At 31.8% G+C, this 13,514-nt stretch overlaps 1 protein-coding gene across 1 annotated transcript in view; it reads right to left on the bottom strand.

Moving 5' to 3' along the window:
• The window catches only part of MPDZ (multiple PDZ domain crumbs cell polarity complex component), a 215,033-nt gene that overhangs the window by 63,871 nt on the left and 137,648 nt on the right, over nt 1–13,514 (bottom strand). The window contains exons 23-26 of the mRNA XM_051970827.1: nt 12,188–12,292; nt 9,142–9,237; nt 5,015–5,192; nt 2,432–2,542 (exon numbers count right to left, since the gene is read on the bottom strand). Coding sequence (XP_051826787.1) covers nt 2,432–2,542; nt 5,015–5,192; nt 9,142–9,237; nt 12,188–12,292 — 490 coding nt within the window. The remainder of the gene's footprint in view (nt 1–2,431; nt 2,543–5,014; nt 5,193–9,141; nt 9,238–12,187; nt 12,293–13,514) is intronic.

The raw sequence follows: 13,514 nt of genomic DNA, 5'->3' as shown, positions 1-13,514 counted from the left end.
TCACTAAAAACACATTATGAATTCTCATTAACTCAATTTAAGTGAGTTCTTTCTTCAAATCTTGCAAGAATATGAGGTAATGGATAAAGGGACTGAGGACTATAAAACTACTCCTAATATATTAAAAACAGAAAAGAAGTAAATTATGTAAAGTTGGTACCATATAGAGAGTCTTCCCAAAAACATAGCTAAAAATCGCATTAGGTGGTATGGAGGGCTTTTGTTCAGATGAGTGGAGAAAATAACCATTTCAATGAAAGCATGGACTCATTCATATATCAAATATAGTCAAGAATAAGAACGCAATATCAAAGAAAAATATATTTCATCTGTGGTAGAGAAATGTCTGTTCTTAAAATATTAAGAAGTTATGATTGGCACTGAAAGAAATGTTTTTGATGCTCTAAAGGTAAGCCTGTGAATTAATAATCAGCAGTTGATGTTATTGTCTCAAATGTAGAAGTTGGGAACTAAAAAAAAAAAAAAAAAACAGCTTTAACGTCATTTAAAGAAGCTATGCCAATGTTATCTTGCTGTATCTATGTTTAACACAACAAATGGAAGCATGAATGTATCAAGATTTATAATTATTTAAACAAGCTGAAAAGCATTTATATGGAATGCATTATGATGCTACCCTGCCATTTGGTAGATTTTCTCAATTGAACAGATAATTATTATCTAACAATAAACAACTGGATAATTATGAATTGCAGATGTGAAGATAGCTACTTAGAGTTGGAACTACTAAATTAATTTCTTATAGTCAACCTAGCCCAGAGATACACCTGTCCTGAAAACAAAAGAAAGAATTGGTAAGAGAAATCCAGTATTTTATTTGTCACTTAGAGCTTTGAATATTAACAATTTAGTATTTCTGGTCACGTTGCACAACCTATTTGTTCATTTTTTTTTATGCAGATAGGCAAAAAGCCCAATGTTCAGGGAAAGACTGTAGAAAATACTTAAATCCCTTTCAATTTCCTAATTAAATGGGAAGTATTTTGCATTTCAATTTCAAGTGATCTGATAAAGATATTTAAACTTATTTTAAAGTGCTGATGTTGTCCCAGAGAGAAATGATAATTTTTCTCTTACATTGATGACCAGTTAATACAAGTGGAAATCCAGGTTTCTTTTTCTTTTCTATTTTCCCATTCAAAATTCAGGTTCTCAAAGAAATTTTTGACCCTGTCCAAAGAATTCAGTCCATTCAAATGATCTTATCTAGGTGGAATTCTTACCCCACCATTGATTGGGTGGAAGATAGATCCTTTTGTCTAGATTACCTTAGACAGGAATGATCTGGGTCTTCTCTTTGTCCAAGAGTGACATGATGAAAGTCATATCCCCAAGCCCTCATTAGAATAAGCCCACTTCTTACTATAATATCCATTCTTTCATTGTTAACCAATCAAGAGTTAATTTCTACCCATCTGAAACATTCACTCTTTCAAGGGTATATAAATATTGGGTAGCCTCATGATTTGTCTTTGGTTTATGAGATAAAGCCAAATGACCATCATTATATTAATTACTTGCTACCCATAATTAATAAAATTGATTATCAATTATCTAGAAATGATATCTCTCAAACTTTTCAATATATCATATCTCTAAATGAAATTAGCTATGAGAAAATTTCAAAAAAGAATTGTATGAAATAAACATATACTATCATAAACTGCCCAATGCTTACTCTTAGTGGTCATTATAAAGTTTCTAATGCATAAAGACTGCATCTCTATCTCCAAAACAATTCATTAAACATTTTTCAAAAATCACTTTACCTGAGATGACTGATGGTAAAATGGGTTAGTAGGTTTCTGCCCACAAAGAGCAGATGCTGATGAAGTGCTAGACACAGACTCTGGCTGTTAAAGAAAAGTTATGAAACCACTAGTAAATAGACATGCAGTTTACACAGAATCCATAATGAGGAAGTTTAGTTTAAAGTGATGCATACAGATACAAAAAGGCTCATTCATATGTGATCATAGGTTTTGATTAGCACAGAAGTTCATTTAGAGAAAAATCTATGAAAGTATAGTGTTCTATATTGCTTGTTAAGATAATATAACAGGTAATCACTGAATGTTCCATTTATCTACTATTATGAGCTTTTTCTCTTTAATGAGTTTTTCCTGAATCCTTTGTGACCATAATAAATTTATAAAATAGTCTGAATTAGACCTCCAGAGCCACCAATACATCTTATTGATTGGCTTTTTCAATAGGACTTTTCAAATTGATATAAATTGAACTAGAAATGATTTCCACATGGATTCTGTATTTAAAAAAAAAATCTTGCAACATGTCGCTAAGATTTTAAGAATCACTATCTTTGTTTGCATAGACAATTAAAACCTTCATTATAATATAAATCAAATAAGATTTTCATATGCCTCTTCTACACTTTGCAAATGCTTACCCTCATTCTGTTTATAATGCTCTGTACCATAAAGAGTACAGGGTTGCCTGCTTTCCGTATGGCTTCCACAGCTTGTTCATGGCTTGCATCTCTGAGGTCCACTCCATCCACCTGCAATGGAAGGCCTCAGCTTAACATTATAAGAAGCTAAAGTGAAATGGAGCATTTTTGTAGGTCTCAGGAGCAAGAATCATTTACCAGGAAGGCATCAGGAATATCTGTTCAAAGTTTTGAAAGAATTTTGGCATTTTGGCAAGCTCTAAAATCAGCTTTGTTGAAGATGTGGTTTAGTCCATGCATTTGCCATAAGAAATTCAGGACTTCAAGTAAACCTGAGTGACAAAAAGGAACTGAAAAGTCTTTCTTTTTCTTAATATTGTTGTTGTTGTTTTAGGTAATGGATATCAGTGTCATTTAAGAAATGATATAAAGAAATTCAACAGTTAAGCATCTTTTATTGTGAAAATCTTTTTACTTCTTTCTTTACCATTTAAAGATGGCTAAATATATTTCCTGTAGAAGAATAAAGATTATTTTCCCCTCCCATTTTCCCCCTGTCATTCTCTCTTTCTTATTCAATATGAAGAAAAAACCTATGCTGGTGCCCAGAAATAGTCAATATTATATATATTAAAGTTAGTTTTGTAAAAAGAGGGTTTTTTAAATTTTTGTCTTGTTTTTGCAATAGACATGATAGTTGCTGGAAACCAAAGAATATGCTTATTTTTTAGTATTTTCACACAAAAAGCCTTAAAATAAAAGTTAAAGTTATATTTTGTCTAATATAATGACTTGTTTGACTCATAATCAATGAGAGAAAATAGAGAAAGGAAAAAGAAATAGTCTAAAGATCAAATGCTAATCTGGATGGGGAAATAAAAAGAAATGTAATAATCCTGGTTTTATCATGTCCAGTGATTATAGTTTGCTAATTCCAAAGAGCAAAGTCAAGGTCAACAGGGACAATTCTGTAAAAGAAAAAAATATGAACTATATGCATAGAATAGCATTGTCTTTATAATGTGAATCACTTCCATTTGCACTAAAAATCTCAGCCAGTAAATGATCTGATTTATTAAGTATGCCTCTTGCAGTAAACATTAACAAGTTTGGAACCTTGTAGAACTCCCATTCTTAACAGATTAGGATTTCTTAAGAGAGAGATGTCACTTACTGTCATGTTTAAAGATATGAAAGTACCTTATTCTTTTAACTACAAGGAGTTAATGCAACTGCCTACTTAACAAAGAATGTCCATTCAGACAATATTGTGCAAAAACAGAGGGTTGTTTCTCTCTGAAGGAAAAGTTTTCAATGCATTGCCTTTTCTGATTAGATCAAAGAACTTTATTGTAAAGGACAGATGGAGAAATTTGCTTTGTGATAGGGAGAAACAGAAAAAGGATATTCTTAGATTCCTAAGATTTTTCTGAAAGGTGATCAATGACAGATAGGTGGCTGTGAGTTATGGAGAAGGGAAACATCACCAACCAAATAGGAAAGCCCACCATTCTCCAATCTGAATGATGTCAAAATTTTAAAAAGAAAAAAAAAAAAAAAGGAAGGAAGCTATCTATCTTCTCTTCCAATAAAGAATCATGGAATCGGTGACTTGCACAAGATCAAATAAGAATGTTTAGAACTGTTTTTTTTTTTTCTGAGTCTGAGGATGACTCTCTATCAATCACAGTAGCCTGTCTATCACAACTTAGGCTCTTAAGAGTTTATTTGAGTTCTGAGAGAAAATACTTTCCCTGGATCACACAACTATTATATGCCATAAATATAACTTGAACTCAGGTTGTTTTGACACTGATATTACCTGATTTCCTCTCTTTAGAATAATTTAAACTTATATCTATATATATAATATACATATTTATGAAAGGCAGTATGGCATAGTGGGGAAAATTATAGAGTAATGCAGTTACAGTATTTTGCTTCTGACCTTCATTATACAAGTTAACTAGAGACAAACTGTACTAAGCTTTCAGTGCTTAAAGCAGTTCCCTGGGGATTATCTACTAAGTAAAAAAGACTCTTAGATTAATTCCTATTCTCGCAGTTGTCCATAATGGCAAAATCACACATTATAGCATATTTATATATTTAAAAAAAACACAGACATGTTTGCATATGAAAAATTAAAGTTTTTGGCAACTATATAAAACATGGATGAAAGAAACATTTTTCCTCTGTGGAACAAGAATTAAAGATGTCACAGGAATGATCCAACTACAAAAAGCCAAAAGCAATCAAATTCACCTGAAAGAAAAAAAGTGGTAATAAAATTTTCCTTGCTTTACATAAGAAAAGGTTGTTGCTTTAAGATAAACAAATTTACAGTTGTTTGTAAAGAGCTTTGTTAGTAAAAATCAATATTTTTTTCCTTCAGAAAGTTCATCAATGAGTCTCCAAAAAACATCATCATCAAATACACATATACAGTTTTTTAAGGTGTAGAGAAAATTTTCTTATTGACTCATATTGGGCTCCATTATAATGTTTAAAAAATAATGAAAATTCTTTTTCCTTAGAAAATAAAATAAAATATTAAGTTCAGAAAATGACATTGAAGAATACCTCTACTATTCTATCTCCAGTTTTCAAGGTTCCATTTTTGCCAGCTGGACTATCTTCCAGAACATGTTTGATGAAGATACCTCTCATAACTTCACCATTGCTTAGCCGACTTCCCATCCCACGTCCACCAACAATGCTGATGCCTAGGGATTTGTTCGGTTCTCTCCACAGCTCAACCCTAACCAAAAACAAACAAAAAAAAAAGTTTCTGTATTCATATTGGTTTTGCAATAGTAACTCATCCAATTTCCTGAAAAAACAATTTCTGTGTAATGAGCAGTAAAAAAAAAAAATCTATTTTTCTTTCTTTTACTAAATATTTATTTCCTACATCTGGTATATATTCTGAACTTGTTTACAAAGATTTGCAAATATATGCAAGGAACATATTTGTTTCCACTAAAGTTCTGCCCTAGTGCCTCAGTGGATTATGGGAGGAAGTACTGTTTCTCAAAAGCTATGTCAGCAAACCATAGTTTGAAAAGTTCTAACAGGCTAGAAAGTCTTTGAACTGGCAAACAGTTTTATGTTGTGTGTCTGAGGACCAGCCTGATGAAGTCAGGAGAATCTCCTTATCAAATTAATACTTAAGGTGATGAATTTCTTAACCAAAGCAGCTAGCTCACTCAAGTCATCAGCTGCAATTAAGGAAGAAATACCTATATCTACTGGGGTGAATAGGGATCATAGACAGTGACAGAACTTGCCTACAAAAAGCAGATTAAGCTCCTCAAACTTATTTGAAGAGCTAGAAGAACAACCAAAATAATATGAAAGCAGACAAGTACAAGGGAAAGGTCTTTCACTTAGGCCTGTCTACAAGTCTGACCATAAGGAAAATGGGATAAAGAAGGAAATTAAAAAGAAGTAAGATTTAGTAAGGCTTATGAACTCCACACAATAATGAAATAACTCATCTTTCAACAGTGCTTGAAAGTTGACAAAGGGCTTACCTCATAAAGAAATGAGGTCCACAGTAATACTATTATTTCATTTTACAGTTGAAAAAAATATTTTCTGAGTTTCAACTCAAAGCTCTTTCCTGATTATTCTTTTTTAGCTTCTCAGTTATCCCAGCTGTTTCTTTGAGTATGATTAAAATCTCGTTACAGATGAGCAAAACACCTATATATATCTAGCAGATTTGGTCTCTCTTTTGAACTCTAATACTAAGGATTAATTACCAATTGTCTGTACCTTCAAATTTCTCACCAGCATCCCCAAATTTCTCATTTTCAAATGGAACTAAGCACCCTCTCCCCAAAAAAACTACCCATTTTCTAAATCTCTGTTTCTTTTGCAGAGGCCCCATGCTCCCAGTCACCTGGATCTGTCATCTTGGAGTCATCTTTGACTCCTCTTCTTTTCTCTCCTACACTCAGTTCTACCTCTCTTTCTCCTATATCTTTATCATTTCCTCTATCCAGAAAGGCATCATTCTAGTTCAAGTCCTCAATCTGAGTTTTAGCACTCTGGACACTATTCTTACAGGAATGGGCTACTCTCTTACAAATATTCTTTGATACCCATTCCTTCTTCCATCGTTTACATATGTCTTTTACATGTTTAATTTGATTTGTGAGTTCCCTCTGCAACCATTTTTGTTGTTTTGTATGACAACCTTTTTTCTTTCTTATTCTAAATTTTTAGTCCTCAAAATTTCACTCTTAATAATTTTTCATCTCTTCTAGATTGTTTTCCTGTGTACAATTTGAGCCATGGTATCCGATCTATATTTCACTGAAATTTTTGAAATCTTTGCCCCCAAAACAAAAATGTATGGCAGAAAATGCAAGCTTTCCTTTTTGTCTATATCATGAATTCTACATTAGACGGCCATTTGCCCACAAGTTTCCAACTATTTTTACCCCAATAACCACTTCTTCCCTCTTAGGAATGAGTTCCAGAATTGCATTCTTTTTCTATTTTATGAAGGATAAAATTATCACTGAGACAAATTAAATTATTAGCTTCTCTGTTTAGGCAGAGAGAGATCAATTTCTGAATATGTGAAGTTTCCTATTAACAACTATATCAAAGTTTCTATATCAGAATTGTGATTCCTAAACTCCTCATTTATTTCCTGCCTGCCCAGATAATCTGTCAAGAAGCACTATAATTTCTGTTTCTTTCTCCATGGATTTCTTCCCAAATACTTTCCATAATGCTTCATTTTTAGATGGACGTATTTTTTTAAAAATATACAACACTACCTACTAACCACCTTTATCTATTTCTTGATCTCTCCTCATGTACCTCTTCTTTAATGAAATTCCATTCATTCCTGAAATCCTAGTCTGAAGGCATCTTAAGAAAACTTTCCAAAATTCTCATCCCTCCTTCATTACTTTTTTCCTGTGTTTTTGTATAATGATTACTTTTATGCATCTTTAATGCCTTTATCAAGTAGCAATGTATATTTTACCTACCTGTTTTTGTGCACAAGATTTAACCCCTGCTAAATTATAAGTCCATGAAGACTAAAACCTTTCTATCTCCTCTTTAACAAACATGCCCAAGCACATTCTCTGAACATAATAACCACTAAATAAAAAATCCTTAAATTGATTTTATATTTTATTTCTAGGTCCCCTGAAATGACAGTTGCTACATCTTCAAAAAAAAAGTATATATGTTAGTTTTTCAAAGTTCTTTTTTCCATTCAGCCAATAACCCATGAAGACACAATGTTATGTAGAAAGAACTGCTCAAAATAATCACATTGACTTACTTAGAAGAAGCTGTGAGGCATTTCTTTATATTTATCCCTTAATCAAATTCTGTCCTATAGTCTTATTTAACTCTTTGAGTTCTGGGACAAGTATTAGTTTTATATGCTTTATGCTTTATGCTTCAAACTATCAACCAATGTTGAAATATAAATTTATGTACTAAACTTGGAATCTGAGAGTCTAGGTTAAAAGTTTGAAGCTGACATTTACTATCAGTGTAACCTTGGAGAAGTCATTTAATGGCTCTCTGCCTCAGTTTCTTCAGTTAGTAAATAAGGGGGTTTGACGAGATGACTAGACTTTTTATGACCCTTGTATTCCAATTCTAAATATAACATTATATGATTCACATAGGTAGCCTTTTCATTATATGAACTTCCCTCTTTCCCTTTGTGCAACTAATTTATGTGATAAACAGACAGATAGATTGAATCATTTTAAAGTACTTAGAAGTATTTCCAGGCACTATTAAGTGTATGATCTATTATTGTATTATTAAAACTGTTTCTAATTTATAGGAATTAGCTTGAAATAGATTTTTAGTTGATTCCCCCCCAATATTTGAGTAGTTAATGAAATGAAACATGAATTTCATCCAATTCAATTTTAAGACTTTCAAAAAGAAAATCTACCATTTGGGCTTCATTTATTTTTTAATCATATAGACAAAGATTTATACACAGCAATTTCTTTTAAGTCTCAGCTAAAATCCCACCTTCTGTTAGAACTTTCTCCTAATTCTCCTGAATCTTAATACCTTTCTTCTGTAATTATTTCTTATATATCATTTATATAGTTTGTACATAGTTATCTTTATAGCTCCTCCTCCCTTAAATTACAAGCTTCTCAGGGGAAAGAACTGAATTTTGCTTTTGTGTGTGTGTATGTCGGGGGGGGGATGACTCTCAGTTATTAAAGAACTGCCTGGAATACAGTAAGTAGGTACATAATAAATGTTTATTGACTGATTCATTTTCAAATTATAACCAATGGTTTCCTATCCTCTCATTAACTCCATACACAGGTATTGTTTAAACACGGAGCCTCTCCCAGAACCAAATAACTGTGCTCTACCAGTCCTACAATAAATATATGTAGAATGAATGGATGAATGGATGAAAGAATGAGTATTCCCTTGTGGAACATTGTTACATATTTAATATGCTTTGTTTAGAAAGTTGTACCAGCTAAACCACTGCATGTCATAGTTCCCCCAGTGGAACCATCATATGAATCTGAAACCACATGATAACTTTTTCTTTTATTTTATTTTACTTTTAAAAAAATAATGAAATGAAGGTGTTTTGTATTTAAGTAAAGAAACCTAAAGACCATGTTGCCCAGATCTTTAAGTATACACTACAAAGACTTTTTTCAATCAAAAACAATACTCACTTCCTCGGCTGACTCCAGTTACTACTGTAGGCTGCATTCTGAAGCTCACTTTCTTCTCCTTCTCCTTCCTCACGTTCTGGGAGTTCTGGGATTTCTCTGTAAAAGAGTGATACACTGAATACTTTAAACACTACTTTTAAAAACACCTACAGGCTTCTTATCAGCAGTTTACCTGCTTCAGTGTGAGCATAAAACCCATAAAACAAATGTTTTAACTCCTACTCATTCAATTCCTCTGCTACATGACTTTAGTCAAAAGCAAGAGATGATGATAAAAAAGACTTACAATGAGTTTAATCAAAAGATAGAGAATATATCTATAAATCCAGAGCTCTTATTCTGAGTCTGTAAACTTCTTTGCTTTAAAAACTTTTTGTAGTTGTATTTCAATAAAATTTATTGCAATTATTCTGTGTCATAGTTTTCATTACACCACCAATCATATTCATGATGCACCAAAGGCTAAAAACCCTTGCTTGAAGAACAAATGTGAATCCTGCAAAAAAAATCTATTTCTCTTCTACTGCAATAAGAAAAATATCACTTGGGTTTTAAAGAAAAAAATATTATTTCATTCATTTATTTGGCAAATATTTATTTAAGGTTTTCCAAAAGCATACTTGGTACTTTAAGAGGTGGAAATACAAGAATATGCAAAGCACACTTCCTGTCCTCAAGTAGCTTATTATCTATAAATCAGTAGTCTCAAGTTAATTTTTCCCATGGGTTGATTCAACAAAACTTCTTTGAAAAAAAATTAGCAAGAGTTTTAAAAGCAAGTGTTTTTTTCCTTTAACTATAAGAAAAAAACAGAAGATGCTTATGGTACAGCTGTGGCCCATCTGGAGTTACCAGACACATGCTACACTTCCTTACATAGGAAGTTTATTAGAATACAGGCTGTATGTATTTGGATTTTCCCCTTTTCCATGTCTGCTGCAATTTTGCTTTTACCAAACACTGACGATATAACAAAACATATCTGGATCTCTGATTGGAACTAAGTTATAATAGATACCAAGAAGGGAACACATTTTTTTTTTTCCCCTAAAGAGAAAACATTGCCTATGTCATTTTAAAATTACATTTAAAGCCTAATTAAATGGCATATGTCAAGGGATTATTTACAGTAGCTGGACCTACTGAAAGACAGTCTAAACTTAAATTTGTTCCATTTCTGCAGGTGCACTGAGCTTTCCCATATGCTGATGTTCAAATAAGCCAATGAAGAATAAAATGATGTTGTACCAATAACATGGTACAGTGAAAATACTGGATTAATATAAAAAAAAATTCAGCCTGCCATTTAATACTTATAGTACCTGGGAAAGTAACTTTGGGTTTAATTCTCCTCTTTGATCTATCATCTAATAGGTTGGATATAACCAGGAGTCCTTAATTTGGAGTCTATGGACCTGATTTTTTTTTAAATGCATATTATGATAACTGTATTCCTTTCTAATCCTATATTTTATTTAAGATATTTTAAAAAATCATCCTGAAAGAGAGGTCTCTAGACTTCACCTGACTGTTTATGGGAACTAAACACACAAAAGTTTGAAAAATCCCTGGCCTAGATGGTTTTTTAAAAAAATACCTTTCAATCTCTAATATTCTCTGGGTCTTTAAAAGGACATTATCAGAATCAATCATTTAAATAACTGATGATACTCTAATAGTATTCAACTTATATAAAGACTTTTATATAGAAAACAAAAATAACTAGCGTTCTGAAACATAAAGTGAAACAAAGTTTTGTAAAAGGAAAAATTGCCTAGGCTATTCTGAAGTATTAATCTTATAGAAAATAACTATTTGGATTTTCTTTTTATTCATCATGTAGTATTATAAAGTTTCAGAGTAATTTTTCCCAGATTTGGAATTCAGGAAATAATTGTAGAAGTGGTTTTGATTCTTCTAGATATTTAATGAAATTATACTTTTTTAAATGTTAATGTATAAATAAATTTTAAATAAGGTTATTTTCAATTTGAAAAATTTACATAATTAAAAATGCTTCTGTATTCCTTGTAGGTAGAATATCACTGCAAAACTTTAGGGCAGAATATTATATTGAGCTAAACTATTCAGTTAATTAAAGAATCCATAAATCTTTTATTCTCTATGACATTTGTAATTAGAAATAAATTGACCTACAATGTAGTATTTTTCTAAACACCTTATTTAATATTCTGACATAAAAAGGAAAGAATTTATGGGGGAGAAAAAAAAGCATTCTATGAGCAATCCTCATTAAACATTCTATTTTTTTTAGTAGCAAATAGGTTTTACCTTAGAGTACCATCCAACAAAGCTATTAAAATATATTTTTTATTGCTGGCACTTTTTGAGTTCATATTGTATTTTTCTTATTTTTCTCTATTTTCTAGACTAAATATTTACTTAGTATAAGGATCTTTGAAAATAATGATTTTGATGCAGTTTGGAAATCTCACTGTCATGGTATAACACAAAAGTTGTCCAATTGTGTTCAACCCTTTACAACTCAGGTTGGGATTTTCTTGACAAAGACACTGGCATGGTTTGCCATTTCCTTCTTCAGATCATTTTATAAATAAGAAAACCAAGGCAAAAAAAAAATATTAAGTGGCTTGCCCAGGTAAGTGTCTGAAGCCAGATTTGAACTTAAAAACTTAATCTTCCTTACTTCAGAACTGTTACTCTATTCATTGCACCACCTAAAGTGACCAAACAAAAGTTTACAGAGTTCTAAGAACCTAACTGAAGATTAAAGAAGCAAATTTTAGAATAGTTGCTCACATCTGGTAAATGTAAAAGTACTCCTGCTTCTAGCCCTGTCCCTCACGCATAAGTAAACTCTAAGACTTGAATGCTAGTTGAGAAATAGTTTAGCATAGACATGAGTGGAAATCATCCTTTTCTATCCCTGATCCTTCATTTCAGTCTATGACTTCTCATAATCGTATTCTTCCTATTTCATAAGCAAAATGTTGAGTTCAACCATGGTCTTTCAGTTTTAATAAACTCTCTTTTTGTTGTGGTTAATGAAGAATATTTCAATTACCTAGCATTATAAGATGAAAACACATCAAGAGACATTGTTTCTTCAGACTGATGTCCTAAATTTGCTCTGTACTCTTCCAAAAGTTCTGCAGGCACATAGGTAACCCTAAAAAATAAGAAATCACGTCAAAATAAAGAGGTATCAAAGATCAGCTTAATGATGAAGAAAAAAATTAGAACCTTCCAAAACAGCAAAAATGCAATGTTACCATTCTTATTAGTCATGTTCATACAAAAGTTTAGCATCCTTTTCAGCACAAATTGCTAAAAAAAAAAAAGTATAACATACAAAAGTAAACCAAATTAGGAAGTTAAATAAAGCCTCTGAAATCTAAGTATTATATGTAATTAAACATTTTTTAAATGCTATTTCCCATGATTTAGATGTATTCTTTCCTCATTTCTGCCTATTAAAAACTGTACCTTGATCTTTTTTTAGTAAGCCTTCCTTGAACAATTTGTCTCTCCTCAGATTTACATACTGCATTTTATCTGGCTCTTTTCTTACCCTTATCACATTCTACATGTATCATATTGGCATAAATGTAGCATATATCATCCAATTTAATGTGATTTATCCAATAACCTTTTACTTGGCAAATATTAAAGCTTTTTTTAAAATCAATTTTCATATTTCTTAATCTTTTTTCATCAATTGACAATTCTGAACACTATCTCCTCCTCATTTTGCACCTCATCTGGGATTTTATTTGTTCTCCCATTTATCTGACTACATCTCAGGTTCCTTTTGATGGTTTATTATCTACATCATGCTCCCAAATAGTTGTTATACCCCAGTGCTCTTTCCTTGGCCTCCTATTCTCATTCAGGACTCTTTAATCACTAGCTCCCAAGGTTTTAATAATCAAATCCAACCAATGACTCTTGGATCTTTGCACCCAAGCCTAGACTTTCTTCTTCATATACAGTCATATGTCACCAACTATCTATTGCACACTTTTAATTAGATGTTCTGTAAGTATCTCATCATTTCCAAAAGACAATTGATTATATATTTTTTTTCAAAATTCACTCTTCTACCAAACTATTCTATTTCTGTGAATAGTATCACCTAAATTTGTATCCACATAGTGCTCCCTCACTCTCCCTCATCCCACATATCCAATTAGTTCCAAATCTTACTATTTCTACCTCCACAACATTTTTCAAGTTGTCTTCAATGACCTCAGTTCAGGTCCTCAAAACCTCTCATCTGTACTATATCCTCCTAATTGAGTTTCCCTGTTTCATCTTGCCCCTCTCTATTCTATCTTCCACACAGACAACAAAATGATTTTTCTAAAGTACAGGTCCAACTATGTTATTCT

The sequence above is a fragment of the Antechinus flavipes genome, chromosome 1 (genome assembly GCF_016432865.1).
Source record: "Antechinus flavipes isolate AdamAnt ecotype Samford, QLD, Australia chromosome 1, AdamAnt_v2, whole genome shotgun sequence".
Lineage (NCBI taxonomy): Eukaryota > Metazoa > Chordata > Mammalia > Dasyuromorphia > Dasyuridae > Antechinus > Antechinus flavipes.
The sequence above is the reverse complement of the archived record's forward strand: the minus strand, read 5'-3'. Positions and strand labels throughout refer to the sequence as shown.